This window comes from Odocoileus virginianus, chromosome 33, assembly GCF_023699985.2.
Source record: "Odocoileus virginianus isolate 20LAN1187 ecotype Illinois chromosome 33, Ovbor_1.2, whole genome shotgun sequence".
Lineage (NCBI taxonomy): Eukaryota > Metazoa > Chordata > Mammalia > Artiodactyla > Cervidae > Odocoileus > Odocoileus virginianus.
In genome coordinates, this window is record NC_069706.1 from 3,162,848 (window position 1) to 3,181,110 (window position 18,263).

Below are 18,263 nucleotides of genomic sequence, written 5' to 3' on the forward strand. Positions count from 1 at the left end.
CTGTCCTCAAGAAATACAGTTTTAAGGGGTAGAGAGCACAATGTGTCCAATGTATTGCAAATGGTTTAAAAAAAAAAAAAACAGGTAACTTTCACAGGGAGAGAAAAGAGGATGAAACAAGCACAGCAAAGCATTAAACGTTGGTAAACTGGGTATAAGGGGAATAAAGGGAATCCTCTGTATTATCCACTCTGTTAGTTTCGAATTACTGACACATTGATACTGGAGGGCAAACACATGGGGGGCGAGGGGGCTCAGAAAAGCAGCAGCGGGGGCGGGGGCTCTACCTGCAAACCTTGGCTGCATCTTACCTGTCTTCCTTGATAACATCGACAAAGTGGGCGTCCGTTTTCTCCCGGATGTTCTTGAACCTCAGCGGAAGGAGCGCCGACTGATCCAGGCTCACGCCTGCCCACCTGCCTTTCTCCTGTAAGATCTCGCACAGAGAGGTCTGACTGTTGGTGAGCTTCTCCTCCGGGGGAGGGCTCAGAAGTCCGTTTTGCGTTTTGGAGCTGGGTCCTCCAGAGGCCTGCATCAGGACAAGCGGGGCAAACGCAGAGGCTTGCGTGTGGGCCGCAGTAGCGCCATCCCCCGACGCAGCCACGCCAGAGGCCCCTGGACTGTGCCCCACACACCGCAACCTGCACCTCTGGGCCTCTGCTCTAACCCGAGCAACCGTCTGCTTCTCCCCACTCCCCCCGCTCCTCTAGGGGACCAGGAGAGTGGTATCGCAGGGAAGGCCAGTAAGGAGGTGGGGGCAGACTGAAGCTCTGGAGTTTCTTCTTTCTCACCCTAAGGATGCCCCTCTTCTCCTCAACATCCACCTTCCACCAGCCGCTGAGTCCAGCCCCATGGACCCTCCCTAACTCCCCTCAGCCACACGCCTTCAGGCCTCATTGCCGTCAGGGAGTCCCACCAGGTCAGCATCCATCCTGCTCTTTATCCGTCTGTCCAAAACCCAGAGGACTAGAAGGTGTGCGGTGATGTCACCCAGGAGGAGTTACCCTTGGAACTGAGAAGCTGACCCGACGGGACGTCCCCTCTGGTAGGCACACCGGGAGAGGCGCTGGCAAGGACCAGGGCTGAGAGCTGGTACCTTAGCGCTGTTCTTGGGCTCCTCCTGACAGCCGTTCTGGACCGCTCCGCCTTCTGCACCAGCTTCTGACTTGGGAGTGAATGTGATTCCGCACGATGGGCAGGTCTGTAAGAAAAGCACAGAGCGTAGGAGCTCACTCGGCAACACAACCTCACTATGTGACTCAGATGAGCCCGCTGCTGTTGCAAACTGTCACTCAAGAAGGGCACAACCCAATGGAAAGTTTACCAAACGTCTCAGGATGAGTTACAGAGGAACAGGCAGCATGAAAATGGAAACACATCCACACAGAGGCCTGTACGTGAATGTACCCTAACAGGGGCTGCTCTTCAGCAGAAACAACTCAAATGTCCATCAATGGGTGACTGGATCAATGAAATGGGGGATGTCCATAGAACAAAACATTATTCAGCTCTCCAAAGGGATAAAGCCCTGATATACACGACAAAATGCATGAACCTTGAAAACTCGCTCAGTGAAAGCAGCCAGACGCAAGAGGCCACGTGTCATAGGACTCCATCCACATAAAATGTCCGGAAAAGGTGACTCCACAGAGACAGAAGGGAGACTAGCGGTTTACAGGAATGAGAGGTGTTAAGGGATGCAGGGTGACTGGAATGGGTGTGGGATTTCTTTTCAGGGGAATGAAGATGTTCTAAAATTGACCGTAGCGATGGCTGTACCACTGAATTAGATGCTCTACAAGGGTGAATTTTATTGTATATCAATCATATCTTAATAAAGCTCTTGTTAAACTAGCCGCTAACCCATACTCGAACCCTAAGTGAAGGTTCTCAAGCTCCCTGGGAAGGTGGGCTGTTCTTGCAAAGCAGAGGGATGAGATAACAGACCTAGCCCTTCTCACACGTTTGCAGGAATTAGTTGACCTCGAAAAGACCCAACACTGCCAGGTATAGTATTGATGCCACACAGGGAATATAGCCTGTAGTTACAATAACTACAAAGAGAAGATAACCTTTAAAAATGTCAACCACTATACTGTACACCTATAATTCTTGCCTGATGAATCCCAAGGACAGAGGAGACTGACAGGCTGCAGTCCATAGGGTCACACAGAGTCGGACACGGCTGATGAGACTTAGCATGCACAACTTATATCATATTGAACAAAAACCATACTTCAATTTTTAAACAAGTACTGACCTGGATAATATTGTGTTGGCCAAAAGGTTTGCTTGGATTTTCATACCATTGTGCAGAAAAACCCAAATGAACTTTTTAGCCAACCAAATAGAAAGGGCAGAGCTTTCAAATTTCTCACAAACCAGGGTTCAAATCCCTTTTCTTTTCTGGGGGAAATTGTATTGATTCTAAGATTAAAACAAATGAAACAGAAACCTTAGAGAAATATGTCTGCCCTGATGGAGATGTTCTCGTATCTTGACATTCCCTTGATCTCTGGGGGGAGCCCCTTGTGCTCCATGAGGGTCCCACCAAGTAACAGTGGATGGGTTTGATCCCCTGCCCCCTAGACACACAGCAGCTTGAACTATTTGCCAGCTTTGTTTTAATTGGATTAAAACACCCTACATACTGGGTTTTGTCAAGCACACAAATACCCCCTGTGAAACGTTTGCTAGATCATTAAAGGCCTGTCTCTCCTCTTGAGCAGCTGTCAGCAACTCTGACCCCAGGAAGCCCTCACTGGGGGATTTGGGGGCACGCCTGAATTGAGCAGCTGACATGCAGGGCAGCCTCTCTGAAGGCGCAGTGGGTCAAAGCCACTGTTCTAATGACAGCAGCTGCCATGACATGGAGACGCCTCCGTGCCTAGGACATGCCAATGCACCCTGTCAGGTCCTTATCCATGCAACACCCATGGTCTCATGTGCCTGATCTCTGTTAATAATCCTCCTGTCATTGCTGCAAGGCAGAAGTGACTGGCCACAGTAGGGGTCAGACAGCGGGGCTCCTGACCCCTGACCACCACAAAGCAGCCTCTCTCTGCCTCCTTTCCTGGCACAAAGGGGACCCAAAATAATCCTGGCACTTTGATTGCCTCTGCCTCGTTCTCCTGAAGTGACCCAGGCAGTTACAGTCATCTCCTGGCTCCTTTAAGTGGCACCAAGGGAAGCTTCACCAAGACCAGCTAAGGTCCCTGGGACAAGGGACTGTTCTCACCAAGGCGTATGCTGGCTGTTGCCCAGGAAACCCAAGCTCCCCCGGAGACAGCCAGAAGCAAGCTCTGCATCTTCCCAGATTACCCCACAGCTGCCCCCATCGGGACGAAAGCTCTGGAGGGAAGGTTGTAACTATTTCTCTAATGCACCCAGGTGCCTCTGTATTTGTTTTTAACACATTTCACATTTCAACACACACACACCTTATATTCTCTTTAGAATGTATGGCACGGAGCTATAAGGTAATTTTTTCTTCAGAAGAGAAGGCTACTTCTCTTCACAAGATAAAACCAGCTCTAAGCCAACAGCTGTTAGGGGTGGGGGAGGGGGACAGGGAGACCTCTCTTCTGAGAATCAAGGAGGAAACATGAGGAAAGTCCTGCTTTGTCTGCTCAGTCTCAGCAAGCCTCCTAGGACCAGGGCCTCCGAAATTCGAGACGCAGGTAGACTGTGGCAGACAGGAGCACACACGCAGCAAGAGCACGAACGCCCCACAGGGGTCTGTGCTGAGTCCCCATGAGCACTGCATAACACTGTGATCGGCCCATTTCCCACCCGAGGGCCCAGGGTCACAGGTGCAGACCCCATCCACACATGCGACATCTCTGGGTGAACAGGGGCCGCCTGCTGCAACCTGCCACAGGAGGGCCAGGCACCCTCCCCAAGCTAGCGGGTCGGCACAGGCATGCACACTCCCAAATGGATGACTGCTGTTAACAAAAATCCTAGAGAAAAGTAAAAGCCGCATATTAGAGGAAGACAGAAGCAGTAATTATTACAGAAAATGAAAGGCATCCAGAAGCGGTAAGAACAGCAAGCGGACAGCCTGCAAATACTGGAGGCAAAGTAACAAACAAATGAAACACACACCTGTAAGAACCAGGCACAAAACCTCCGAGTCAGGGAGTGCAGAACCCCGGAAACCTCCTCAGATTTCTGAGCCCTAAACGACCACTGAGTTTAATAACCGAGGCTGAGAAGGCAAGAAGAGTGTCGTTGTGCTGTGATAAAGTTCCATCAGAAAGTCAAAGTAAGAAAATATTTGGTATTTGGGGAAATCCCCTACATGTGCTACTCTACTACCTGATGATGCCAATTAAATGAGCTGGACTAACCTTCCAATTTCAATTCATGTGTAGTGTAGTATCTAACAATAATAACTATTTATAACAAAACAATACAAACATAATATTTTATATGTGTATACTTAATGTTTTACTTTGAAACACTTTTAGACTTAAATAGAGCGGGAAAGACAATTCAGGGAGTCCCATACGAAAACCCCAGCTTCACTGAAAGTTAGTATCTTACATGAACCTTGGTCCAGTTACCAAAACTAAGAGCTTAACACTGGCACCATACTATTAACCACACTGCAGATTTGAAAAAAAAAAAAAAATACTGATTTGTCAAGATTCATTCCACTATTTGCAACAGATTTTCTTTCACTGCATATATTTTACTTTATTTATTTATTCATTTTGGCCATGGCATGTGGCATGTGGGATCTTTGTTCCCCGACCACAGATGGAACCTGTGGCCCCAGCTGTGGAGTCCTAACCACTGGGCCACCAGGGAAGTCCCTGATGCAGTTTTCATTCAGATGTTCTTTTCCTGTTCCAGGATCCCATGCACACTTAGTCTCCTCCAGTCTCGGACACTTTTTAAGGGTCCTGGCCCTTGAACTTCGATTTATCTAATGTTTTCTCAGAAGCTGATGGAAGTTCAGGGTTTGAGGGAAGAATCCCACAGAGGGGATGACCTCTTCTCTGCACAACATGCGGTGGTGGGGGTACACAACACAGTTGGGTTTCATTCATCGTGATGCTAACCATCATTGAAGGTGGACTATGCTAGGTTTTCCATTGCCAAGTTTCTCTGCTTCCTTTTATTTGTTCATATATTGGCTGAGCTGCACAGCTCGGGTGATCTCAGTTCCCTGACCGGGGACTGAACCTGGGCCAGGGCAGTGAAAGTGCAGAGCCATCACCACTAGGTCACCAGGGAACTCCCTCAATATCCTTCCCTTTAAAATGAGTAACTACCTGAGGGGAGATGCTTGGAGGCTATGCAAATGTCCTGTTTGTCCTTAAACTTTTATCCACTTCTGTTAGAACTCACCAATGGATCTTGCCTGAAGCAATTATTACTGTGATGCTCTAAAGCATCTTTCTCTCATTCTTTTTATAATCTATTAGCTGGAGTTTTTCTACAAGGAAGAGCTATCAATTTATACTTGATGTGCTTCCTCCTAATTGAAGGAAACATGCACACAACTAAAACTACAGACGCAACTTGAAAAGTCCTTTTTTAAAAAAAACAAACATACTTACTTTGCATCCACATTTCAGAGCCAGCATTCAGATTACTATTTACTTATTTGCACAGCAGCTTCATGGAGGTACAATTTACATTGTATCTACCCAACTCACCATCTAAAGTATATAATTCAATAATCTTTTGTACAGTCACAGAATTGTGCAACCATCACCACCAATTAACTCAGACAACTATTTACAATAAATACTTAATGTCTAAACTGACATAGGTTCGATCCCTGGGTCAGGAAGATCCGCTGGAGGAGGAAATGGCACCCACTCCAGTATTCTTGCCTGGAAAATCCCATATATCTATGGGATTTATGAGGAGCCTGGCGGGCTATAGCCCATGGGGTTGCAGAGTCAGAAATGACTGAGCACTCATGCACAAACTACACACACAGACAGAGAAAGAGAAAAGTCTACTACTTTTTCCATCTATTGATACAATGAAATAAAAGTCTTTACATAATGATTCATAATGATTTCACATATAAGTAACAAGGAGATAAAAGAGGAGATCATTTTCTTAGAGTCATTTAAAAAGCCACAGCAACTGAAACAGCAGGGTGGTCCCAGGTGTGCGTGTGCAAGCTAAGTCGCTTCAGTCATGTCCGACTGTGCAACCCTATGGACTATAGCCTGCCAGGCTCCTCTGTCCATGGGATTCTCCAGGCAAGAATACTCGACTGGGTTGCCATGCTCTCCTCCAGGGGATCTTCCTGACCCAGGGATTGAACCCGCATCTCTTGCCTCTCCTGCATAGGCAGACAGATTCTTTACCACAAGAGTCATATAAGTATAATATAACCCATATGAGCTGGAACAGGTCCTCTATGAATATCACCCCTACATGGGCAAATCCACACCACTAGCCTCATTACCAACTGCAAACAGGGAGAAAGGCCCCGTGAGCACATGCCCTGGATTCTGAATAAGGGACTGAGGCAAATGCACGAAGACCAGCCGAGCAGCTGCCTCCTGGGGAGGCCTTTCAGAGGCGACGTAAGATGCTCTCACAGCTCATGGGGCTCAGTGGGTGAGTGCCAGCGCTCTAGGGGACCTCTTTCCCACAATATGTGATGCCAGGACCTTCCTGAGCAGCATCACTCACAGCCAGTCACTCAAGAAGCCAAGACCTGGGTGTGAAGGGTTCCCTCTGACCTAAAACCTCAGGGCCAAAGCCCTTGACCTCTGACATCACTATTGTTTCATAGCAGGTCATCACCGTACTCAGACTATCTTATGAAATATCAGATGGCAATTCTCCAGCTGTGAACTGGGTGATAACTTACAGACACATGAGGTACGAGTGACAGGAGCAGAAAACAAGAGCTTTGCAGGCATTCACCTTGGCTCTGTTCAGTTCTGCCCAGGCAACCAGTGCAGCCCTCGGTCTAGCTCTGTAGAGTTACAGGTCTCTGTGCATCATTAAAAAATTTAAAAAAGCCAAAAGGAAGTTGTATTTATCTACTTCATGCCAGGCACCGTGCTAGGCACTCAGGAGAAACTGAAGTTATGTAACACATTGGCCCTGCATGCAAAGAGCTCACAGAAAGGCGCAAAAGAAATGAAAGCACATATTTCAGGCTGCGTGTGTTATAACCAGGCGGTACAGACTAACTGAGCTAGACTTCAGAGACAGAGAGGCGGCATTACGAGCTGGAGGAATCACAGGAAACTAAGGGGCAGGGCAACAGGAAGAGGGGAGTCTGTGGGGACAAGGAAGCAAGCGCATCACAAGCGAGAGGCGTGACAGGACCAGACGCGTGGATTCACTCCCCAAGAGTTCATGGACTTTCCTCTAAGTCCTTGGTTCTTTTTTGAAACTGCAGCTGAGTCACTCTAACACCGTGTTCCCCTGCTGAGTTTATGATCAATCTCTCTATCAAAAACCTTATCCCTTTCCTGTGCTCTCTGACCTCAACTCTGGGCTAACTAAACACGCCTTGGCCAGCGTCAGGAGACTAAGATGGTGTCGGCGACAGCATCGTTAGTGTGTTGAATTGCTGCTGTCGGCATCACCATCAGGTTGCTTTTTCCAGGGTTAGATGAGCCACAGACCCCCAGCCATGGGACACCTGGGACCCCAGGCCAGAGAATCATGAACCAGAGCCATCCTGACTCCTGAAATCACAATTAAGAAATGCCACAACACGATGACTAACTCCGCAAAGAGACATTTTCAGTGTCCCTTAACCCACACTGACTTGACTGCAGAACACTTTTTTCATACTTGACACCTATGCTATCCTGAGAAACCACTGCTCAAGGGAACCTACTTGGGGAAACCCTCTCTATGACAGGCCCCCTCAGCTGGGCAGGGTTTCCCGTGCTGGGCAGGGGTCAGGGGGATATAGGGAGATAGAAATGCCCACGAGAGCCAACTCTTGATGGCCAGGGTGGCAGCAGCATCCAAGGGAAAGAAGACTGTGGACAGAGAGAGTCTGCAGATCCTGGGAAAGGATGGGGAGGAACTTGTCTGTGACCCAGCAAATTAGAAAGGCTCACGGTAGTGTGGATGACACAGGCGACAGGCCAGGGGCCCACGTGAGGCGTTGCCCGCTCACAGGAGGAATCCTCCCAGAGACCCGGGGCCAGTGAGTGCTCGTGCACTTGTGCACTGTTCAGAGACTCCTGCCGGAGGGGAGGCCTTGCCCGTCAGATTGTAATCTACGTACTCTTTACAGCAGACCCCAGCGTTCTGCTTTTTGAGTCCAGGATGACAGTTCACAGCGACTCACTCAGGTCCCCGGAGCGTGTGACCCTCAGTCGCATGCCCTAGCCCAGCCGACGCCCAGGAACCAGGGCCCAGAGCAGGGCCATGAGAAGGGACCCTGAGTGGCAAACCCTGGCATGGAGACCAGGCCTCCTGTCTCCTCTTGCTCCTTCCACTCCGTGAATCTAGGAACGCTATCTTCAGGGTGTCCTCGTCTCAGGATGGGGATGTCCTGTTATCTTCCCAAAATTAATGTGAGAGTATATTTCATATGCTCTCATCGTCCCCTCCGGGAAGGGGCACAGAGATCCTTCAGGGATCACAAGATTATCTGGAAAACTTACACATGGCAATAGAGAATGCTAAATTGCTTTTGCCTAACCAGACCCAAAATACGCAAGTATATAAGTAGATTTATAGCCAGAATAAGAAATGTTGTCGGGAGGACAGAGCACCTTCGTAAGGCAACTGAGTGCAAAACTGCTGTCGCTAATGCTGCAGGCGTGTGGCACGGTGAGGTCCACGAGGGCCCCGCCCTCACAAACACACGCACATACATCATCTCAAGTGGCACACAGATGCAATGAAGCGCTTACTTCTGGCTTGAGCTGCTTCTCTACTTGACTACAGTCCAGTTGGAAGCCTGAGGAAACACTTGCTCCTCCAGTAAGAAGGCCGGACTTGGAAGCCACGCCTTTGTTCCCTCCCTGCTCTTGCCGGCCTGGCCTGTGCTCGGCGCTGGCCGCTGAGCGGCGCGGTGGGGTGGGGTGGGACGGGGTTCCTCTCTCTGACTCCTGTGAGACAGCAGCCCAGGCAAAGGAGCTGGCTCCAAGTGTGCAGGCACTGCAGAGCTCTCCGCCACACCCACCGTGGCACACCCGCCTGAGCGCGTGCGGGAGGAGGGGCTAACACCCTCTCCTCAGCGGGGAGTGACTACCTCTCCCTCCCGAGGGGCCGCGGGGAGGGGGTGCTCCTGGCTTCCAGCCGGGGGAGGCCAGGGAGGCTGCTTAGCATCACACAGTGCACAGGATGCCCCCATCACAGGAGTTCTCCACGCAGAGTGTCGATGGAGTCGAGGCTGAAGCTGACACCAGTGGTGTCGAGACTGAGGAACCCTGCCCCGAGGGAACAAAGCACGTGATGGGAAAGATGCGTGTGTGGTCCACAAACCTGAGCACGGGAGCCACACACGGCACCTGAAGGAGAGGCACCACGGAGTCCAACAAAGTGAAACAAGCTGAAGGCTGCAGCCCAGTGTCACACCATGAGACACCAAGACCGCTAGCCTTCAACTGTGTTAATGGACGAGGACACACGGGAGCGTGCTGGGTCACAGCCACATCGGCAGGCCATCATCCTGACCACACGTCACAGTGTTATTCGAGAGCACAGAACAGTGAAGTGCAAAGGTTTTAACTGTCTCTTTAAAAAAAAAAAAATGAAACGGCAAATATGTAAACTGTAAAAATAAACAAAAGGTATCAGTACAGTGGGGGAACTACATCAACTGGAGGAACGACTCACGTATTAGAGTGCTTTTGCAGGCTCGGGGGCCCATTGTGTTAATTCCTTGGTGGTTTGTTAGGACAGGAATGGGTGCAGCCATGCAACCACCAGGTGATCTCTGTCCCACTGATGAACTTCTAGAATGTTCCTGGCGAGCCTGCACTCTTCCAATGAGGTATACAGCACGGACTTTATCCACACCAACAAAACTTAAAATAATTATATAAAACCCTGGATTTCAGGAGACGTATGAGTACTTGAGAAAGTGGTCTCTGAAATAAGATATGAACTAGGTCTCAAAGCAAGACGCTGAGAGAATCACCTTGACTATTATCATGTTTCGTGAGCTTTCAGAAATGCCCCCAAGACATCGTAGTTCATAGAGAAAGAAAACAGTAACTCAAGTTAAAGCAAGTCTATGTGTAAAAAGAAAATGGTGGTGCATAGAATATCATAAAAGCAAAGATATTAAAAATGCAAAATGCTGCTAACCTTATACTAAATTTTAAAATGTTTAAAAAAAAAAAAAAATAAAAGGGCATTCCAAGTCTCTGCCACAGACCTGAAGGCTGCTTATTATTTCACATGTTCTACTGCAGAATTAAATATCATGTTTTAGAAGTAGAAAAAAAAAAAACTAACCTTAAGGTTATCAAAGGTTTTGACAGTCTGCGCCAAGTCACTGACACTCCCTGGCGACGCTGTCCCCTGTCCCCTAGGGCCTGAGGACACCCGCGAGCCGTCAAGGACCTCAAAGCCAGAAAGCAAGGCCTCTGAACAGCTGCAGTGAGACTCCTTCGCTCTCTGACCCGCTATCAGGTATGTCTTCAAACCTATGGATAAAAATTACAGTCAGCACAGGTGACACCAGCGGTGGTCAAAGCACAGCTCCGTCCTGTTCTCTGCGCGGGACACTCTCCTGCAAAGTTGAGAGTAAAGTGAAAATGAGAAAAGGTCATATTTTCACTACTGCACCCGTGAGCTTCCCAAAGACGCACAGCCTCACGGAGAACACCCGCCTCTAGGACACACCGTGTCTTCCAGCTGTGTTTCCTCTGAGTGGTGGCAGCTTGTGTCACATTCTGGGACTGAAATGGGGGTTAAAAGTCCCTCTTTGGAAGGGTCTCATGGCCTCTTTCTGCCAGCGGCAGAGCCCACTAATGGTGGACCCTCTACAATTCTGGGGTTTGTTTCTATCTGGAGAGACCAGTTGTTGATCTTCATATTGGCCACTCTAGACATGAGGGTCATTACAGACTGTGTTACCTACATCAGGGACTGCCAACCACCCTGAAGGGGGAGACCAGGATGTGCACCATCAAGGAACTCAGCCCTCCCTCGATTCACATTCATCAAGTTTCTATGGGATCCAGACATTCATGGCAAGAACATCAGCATATGTCAAGCTGCCATCTATGTGAATTTTATTCTCTCACCAAATCCCCATTTAAAACAAATGAAAAAAGCTGGTTAAGTGGACACTTAGCCTACAACTTTACAATGCCCACTAAAGGCTGCAGTAGCAGTATACACTCCCCCGGGAAGCCACTGTGACGGGTGGTGGGCCCTGCTCTGGGTGTGCAGGACTATCTGCTGGGAAGGTAACAAGGAACAGCTTTTCCAGATGGAACCCAAGGGCTTTCTGAAAAAGAAGCAAGCCTGACTGAAAGAAATCCATTGTTAGTCTTTACTGGAATTTGACCCAGACTGTGAATTTATGAAAGGGAGTGACAATGTGATTTATTCAATAAATATTTATTTTAGGCCTGGTGTATGCTGTACACAGAGAATAAAATCAGAACAAAGCAGGGTTTCCATCTTAAAGAGTTTAAGCTGCAGCAGAAGGTGGTAAAGAAAAGCCATCATGGAGAGACTCAATCAAGAGGTGGCCAGTGTCTACACTTCTGAATCCAAAGTTTCTCGCAATCAATTCATATTTAATAAATACTCTAAAATTAATCAAATGACCCTGGGACTAATTCCTCAATAATCCTTAATCATTGTATAGTTAAACCATCTTGTCACTGCATCTTTCTTTCTCTCCCGCTCTCCTTGTAAAATACTGTATGGTGTACTTTTTTTCTCATGTATGTTTTTAAGTCAACTATTCTGAGAATCTGTCAAGGACGCCGAGGACACCTAAAGACACCCAGGAGTGCAGCCAACTCAGAGGTGGGAATCCAAAGATTGAGATAAATAATTTCAGATGCTGACTGACTCCAAGGAGAGTGTCAAATGCTCACTCTTAACCTGAGGTCCTGAACTTCCACATATTTTTTTCCAAAAAAAATATACATCCCAAATATGCATACGATTAGTCACAGTCCTGACTGCACATAAACTAGAGAGGGACGTTAACTAGAATATCTCTGCCTGGGGATGCAGGGCCCAGCACCAGCTCCACAGCACGAGCTCTGATGCCTGCCGTCGGGGGGACACCCCTGAGGCTTGTTGTTGTTCTCGCTCTGAATTGTGGCTACTGAGCTGCCACTCACCGAGCAAACGTGTATCAGGAGCCTCTGTTTACGATGCACTGTGATCATGCTGGGGGGATAAGTGTGAACACAGTGGCCACAGCCCTCCCCATACAGGCAGCTCCTGCAGGGGAACCTCGGGAGCGGGTCCAGGCCCAGAAGGCACGGGATGGGGTGCACCCTGCAAAAAGACTCAGTGGTTCAGGGAGGCCTCCTGGGTGATGTCTCCTCCACGCTGAGGAAGACGATAAAGAGAGACCAGTTCCGTGAGAGCTGCCAGGACCAGGGGCGGGGGCAGCCGTGGTCAGGCTGTGGGTGTCGACAGAAAAACTGGGGAAGTGGCCTCCAGAAAGGGAGTGTTTGGTGGGCAGAGTCGGGGATGGAGGTGAGTGTCGCGTGGCTGGAACAGAGGACATGTGGGGGAGAGGGGTGGTCACAGAGGGGCTGGAGTCCATGCCCTGCACTGGGTGGGCCGACTCCAGGAACCTTCACGCTGGGGCCATGGGGAGAAGGTGTAAGAAGCAGGCAGGAGGCTGAGGAGAAACCGGGGAGCCCTGGAAACACTGACCACAAGTGGGTGCGGAGGGAGTCAGGGGACAAGGGAGGTGGGAGACAATGGGCAGAAACCTGCTCCCCAAAGTGTGGGGCAGCAGGAAGGCTTCGTGGCAGGCAGGTGTGACGGGTGAGGGCGCGTGGCTTCCGAGGGCGGGAGAGCCCAGGGCTTCAGGCTCCATCCCTTCGATACATGTGACAGGGTGAGACTCTTCATGGCTCTGCATCCCACTGAGAACAGGACTCACCCCACAGGGCTGACTCGAGGATTAAATGATTAGCACACGTGTGGCCTTCACAGCAGTGCCTGGCACACAGCAAAAAGTCAGTAACATTAGCTACTATTATCAACCAGTGTGTTTGGCCTGCTTATCGCTGGGACTCTTTTTTTATGCTCCTTCTATGTACAAAAGTATTTGGAGGACTGTTAAATCAATAACTGCTCCGAATTTGCTCCTAACTTGAATTTTCCTCTGGGGAGCCCCTAGTGACCAACCTGTATTAGTAACACAGCAGTGCTAGTATTCCAAAGGACAGACACACGGATGTGTGACCAAATCGGTGACCAAGTTAAGCTACGTTCAACTTACGCTTTAATATGAAAAGTTTAAGTCTAAAGTGTAGCCTTCTGCTGAAACCGGAGTGGCAAGTGTGACACAGCCAGGCCGGATATGAGCTATCCCAGGGAAGGTACTTGGGCCGGGCGACTGGGCTGCAACCCCTTTAGAGTCTCCAGTCAAGAGAGGTCATAAGACACAAGGATTTAATGAGTAACCACGCAGAGAGAACCAGGGGTCCAAGTTCGTTAGGACAGCTCTCTTTGAGCGGAAGGGCAAAATAAGGCAGCTGAATTATTTATTTTCTTATGTACAGTGTAAACAGGAGAACAATTAATAAGATTTCTTATATTCTTTCCTGGTAATTGACTTTGAACCTCACCAGCATGGATGCCTTCCACTGGCTTAATTTCATAGCAGCTAGAGAAGGTACCCGGAACTTCCAACGGGCAGAAGTGCCACCTGTGGCTACATGTGCTCAAGAGGCTGACGTAGTCCACAATTTTAACTACAGCATCAATTCTTTGAGGAGAAAACCTAAGCCTTGCACACAACTCGTGTCTAGTTTTCGTGAGCTGAGTGTAATTTGAGTGAGTGCCAAAGTTCATTTTGAAAAAGAAAGACGATTCTGGCCTCTTTATTTCAGTCTTTTTCTGCAGGACTTTTCCTCTGGAGGGCGATATCCCAACCCAAGAACCAAGGACATGAGTGTCAACCCGAAACCCGAAAGAAAAGAGGAGACTAATCAGGAAGGAAAGAATGCCTGGAGGCATGACCTTGGGAGTTAGAGGCGTGACACAGCGGACGCCTGGGAGCTTAAAACAATAAATGTAAGGGGAGGCCATCAGTTTGGGCTAATTCAGAACCAAACAGTCTAAAAACTCACTTCACTTTGTAACAAATTTTTCCTCCTAACTAGGTCTGTGATGAGGATTATTTACACTAAATGCAGTCAGTCAACACAGAAAATAAGTGTTCAACCTTAATCTACCAAATAACCACGGCCTACAAAATTATAGATATTTCATAACTATCTATTGCTTCTGCTTAAGAAGACCAAAAGTTTTGGTGGGGAAAAAAAAAGTATTTTCCATCTTGTTAACATCAAAACATTGTGGACGGACCTAAGCCCTCTCTACTCCTACATGAAACAATTAATTAATTGCAAGTAGGTGATTCATCCTGATTGTCGCAACACTTGACAGTAAATCACAAGTTCTCAAGATCGCAAATGGCTTCGGGTGAAACTTACGCTCTTCTAAAAAAGTGAAGTGATGGGCACGGTGCCTGCGTGGCTTGATCTTGACTACAGCTTTAGCCCAACCCACAAACTCTTACAAGAACACACATGTGCACACAATTGCCCCACACCTGCTCCTGCGGCTGGCGCCCCCAGTGCCAGCCTCCGTTTTCTCGCAGGAATGGGTACATATCACGGCCAAAGGTGAGTGACCGGGCAGTCACCTAGAGACCACGTTCCCATGAGCTGTCTTCTGAACTTTCCTACTTGGCAAGAGGACGTGCTACCCTGTTCAGTGCTGGAAACCAACACAGGGAGAGGCCAGTGTAACCACCTTCAAAGACCCACTCCCTCCACCTCTAAGAAGCTCCTGAATTAGGGTTTAATATCACAGGTCTTCAAGAGCTACAAAATGAGTTCTTTGAAAGACAGCGTTTGGCTGTTTATGGAAACAGTCTGCCAGGTACTAACCATCTCTTTCATTCATTGGCTCATTCTCACATTCACTTACCCAGCAAACAAAATATTTATTGAGTAACCTACTGAGGGCAGGGACCTGGGCTGAGTGTTGAAAGAAATGGATAAGAAAAAGGACTGCTCCAGTGTTTGCAACAGTGCAGATGAAAACCGTGACCTAAAATGGAAATACAAGTCACCTCATGATGACCCACCTCACAGGGCTTATGTGAGGATTAAAGGAGTCAGTGCTTCCCCTCAGGGCAGCTCCAGGAACACTCCAGAGGAACTCAGAGTAGACGAGGAAGGGCATGCAGTAATGCTCACAAAGAGTTAAATGGGAGGCTGGCGGTGAGGGTGAGCACAGTGACTACCGACCAGAAGAGAGAACCACGTGAAGTCAAATCTGTGCTGGCAGGCGGTTCACCAGTGAGAAAGGCATATTTACAGTGAGTTTTAGAAAACAAAAGGAAAGTGAAGGTCTATGGTAACTATTCTGGAATACTACATATGACAGAATTAAACAATCAGAAGAGACTACAAAACAAGACAGCTAGAAGGAAAGGAGTCAGGAACTAAGATGAACTGACAACTAATGAACTGTTATTCACCTAACAGTGACCCCGACTGACCATCAGACATAGGCGAGCATGTCGGGTCATGTCTGTGGCAGTTACAGGAGACACAGACTGTACTCTTCCCCCTGGAGACCTGTGAAATACTAGCTAATTTCAAGATTTTAACTTAATAGTTAAACTAATAGCTTAAAAATTAATGGTAAGAGTTGCAGATTTGCACATAGGACACAGACAATGGAAGATAGGTTCTAGAAAATAGATAAACAGGAGATTTAATTTAAGATCTGGGAATAAGTGGCAGTTAAATAACTGAAAAACAAAACCCCAAAAGGGGGATATATTGAAATGGAAATAAAGCTATAGGACACTAAGTGAAAGGAGCCAGACACAAAAGGCCACGTCTGACATAATCCCACTGATGGGAAGTGTCTGGAACAGGCAAATCCACAGAAAGTAGCCTCGTGGTGGCCAGAGGTCTGGGGGTTGAGGGATGGGGAGCGACTGTTAATGGGCCAGGGTTCCTTTTGGGGGAAATGATGAAAATATTCTAAAGTCAGATGGTGGTGACGGTTGCACAACTGAGAACACTCTAAAAACCACTGACCTGTATACTTTGGAAGTGTGAACTATACAGTATGTTAATTATACTTCAATAAGGCTGCTTCTGTCTAAAACAACAAAAACTACACAAACATTAAGATGCAACAGTCCTGAGATTTGAAGGAGAAATGAAAAAGAAAAAAAAAAAGCCAGTAAGAAATACACTGTCCTTGGGAATTCAAGGTAAAGGAGTGGGCAGTAGCAGGTGAAAGAAAAATATTACAAAGAAAGGCTTGGAAGTAGATAACACAGTAGAGCTAGGACGGAAAAACATATAAATAAGAAATAAGGCTAAACAGCCTTGAAGAACTAAAAATTCAACATGGCAAAAGTTCAGAAGTCTGGGAGAGATTAAACAAAACACAACAGAAGTTTGACCTTCACGGATATGTCCAAGAATCAGCAAATTTGCAACACTCACTGCTACAAGCCAGTCCAGAAGAGCTGGGCTGACACCCAGGTTGTCTTCCTAGATCACCGATGCGACGCCCCCCAAACGACAAGTGGTCAAGTGCACAGCAAGCCTGCCTGAGCAGCGGGGCCACAGCCTCGCCACACCGTGGCAGACGGCGGGGCTCTGCCAGACCCCCAGCACTGCCGTTCCCCTCTCACCCACCAGGACCTTCATCTGCAGAGGCAGGGGAGCCACCACGGAGACACTTCCCAGGAGCACCTACAGCTGGGACGGAAGGCAACACTGACAGCTTCACCCTGCCTCACCTGGAGACTTCACCTTATGCAAAAACAAAACCCCACACTTCTTCCCACTCCTGACTAGCCTTTCCTAGGAGCGATGGCGCGGGGCTGTCACCACCTGTTCCTTCGTGGGAATGTTTATGCAGGCTTTGGCAGGCTCCCAGATCACACTTCCAGCACAGTCACACGCCTGCTGTGAGTGTCCTCACTTTCCAAGTCAACCAGTTTTCAGGTCACATCAAAGTTTTCTCTCTTTCGATGAGTGTTTTGCATACCAGCTGGATTGCCGCCAGAAACAGTTTCCCAGATGGCATTTTCTTGCCAGAGGCAGACTTGCGCAAGCCCAGAACTGGGAAACCCCAATCTCTACTTCCTGATCAGGAAGCAATATCGTCTTGGACATCTCCGGCTTCTCTAATTTCACTTCAGCACTAGAGGTGGTCTTCCTTTCTTAGATCTTTCTCAACTGTGTTTGTGTGGTCTGTTCTTGACAACCTGAAAAGTGTTGCCGGGAAACAGAAGAGCGGTCAAGAGTGCACCCTCCACGGGGTGGGGGGGGTCACCGGCTGGGGGTTCCTTCTCCCATGCTAGCCTCCCACTGTAATTCCTGCCGCGGGAAAATCACAGCTATGCTGTAGACTCTCCCAGAGGCAAACTGAAAGAAACCAAGGCAGGGAGTAGTGAGTGCCCACCTGTGAGAAGAGGTCAAGGGGCAATGCAGGGGGCACGTGGACACGCAGAGATGTGACTTACATAAAAACGTGGCCTGGAGCTGCAGGAAAAAGCTTCTCATGCCCAAGAAGGGTGGATGAATCTTGACAAGTCCTCTCGTCTAATGGCAGAGAGTGGGGCTTTACTAAAGGAGAGGCAGACCCAGGCAGAAGGCCAGGGGCTCAGACTTCCCGGGGAGCGGGGACAGATACTCTAGCAAGCAGGTTCCTATGCTGCAGAGGTGCTGGCCCAAAACCCCACAGCTGAGTGCCTGGACAAGAGGAGGCATGAAGAGCAGCTGGCGTCACAGGAAAGAAAAATGTGTTATTCCCAACACCACCAGAAGATGGGCTTTCCAGGTGGCTCGGTGGTCAGGAATCCACCTGCCAAGGCAGGAGACATGGGTTCAATCTCTGGGTTGGGAAGATCCTCCAGAGAAGGAAATGGCAACCCACTCCAGTTTCCCACATGGGAAATCCCATGAACAGAGAGAGCCTGGTGGGCTATAGTCTGTTGGGTCACAATGAGTCAAACACGACTAACAGCTAGACCACTATGTTAAAAACACAGAATTACAGCTTGAGGAGCTAATGTAAACTGTGGTGACAACAGTTGACAA

At 48.4% G+C, this 18,263-nt stretch overlaps 1 protein-coding gene across 1 annotated transcript in view; it reads right to left on the minus strand.

The window, feature by feature from the left end:
• Positions 1-18,263, minus strand: part of ADCY9 (adenylate cyclase 9) — a 101,098-nt gene that overhangs the window by 26,089 nt on the left and 56,746 nt on the right. The window contains exons 3-5 of the mRNA XM_070460801.1: positions 10,423-10,613; positions 1,097-1,201; positions 312-529 (exon numbers count right to left, since the gene is read on the minus strand). Coding sequence (XP_070316902.1) covers positions 312-529; positions 1,097-1,201; positions 10,423-10,613 — 514 coding nt within the window. The remainder of the gene's footprint in view (positions 1-311; positions 530-1,096; positions 1,202-10,422; positions 10,614-18,263) is intronic.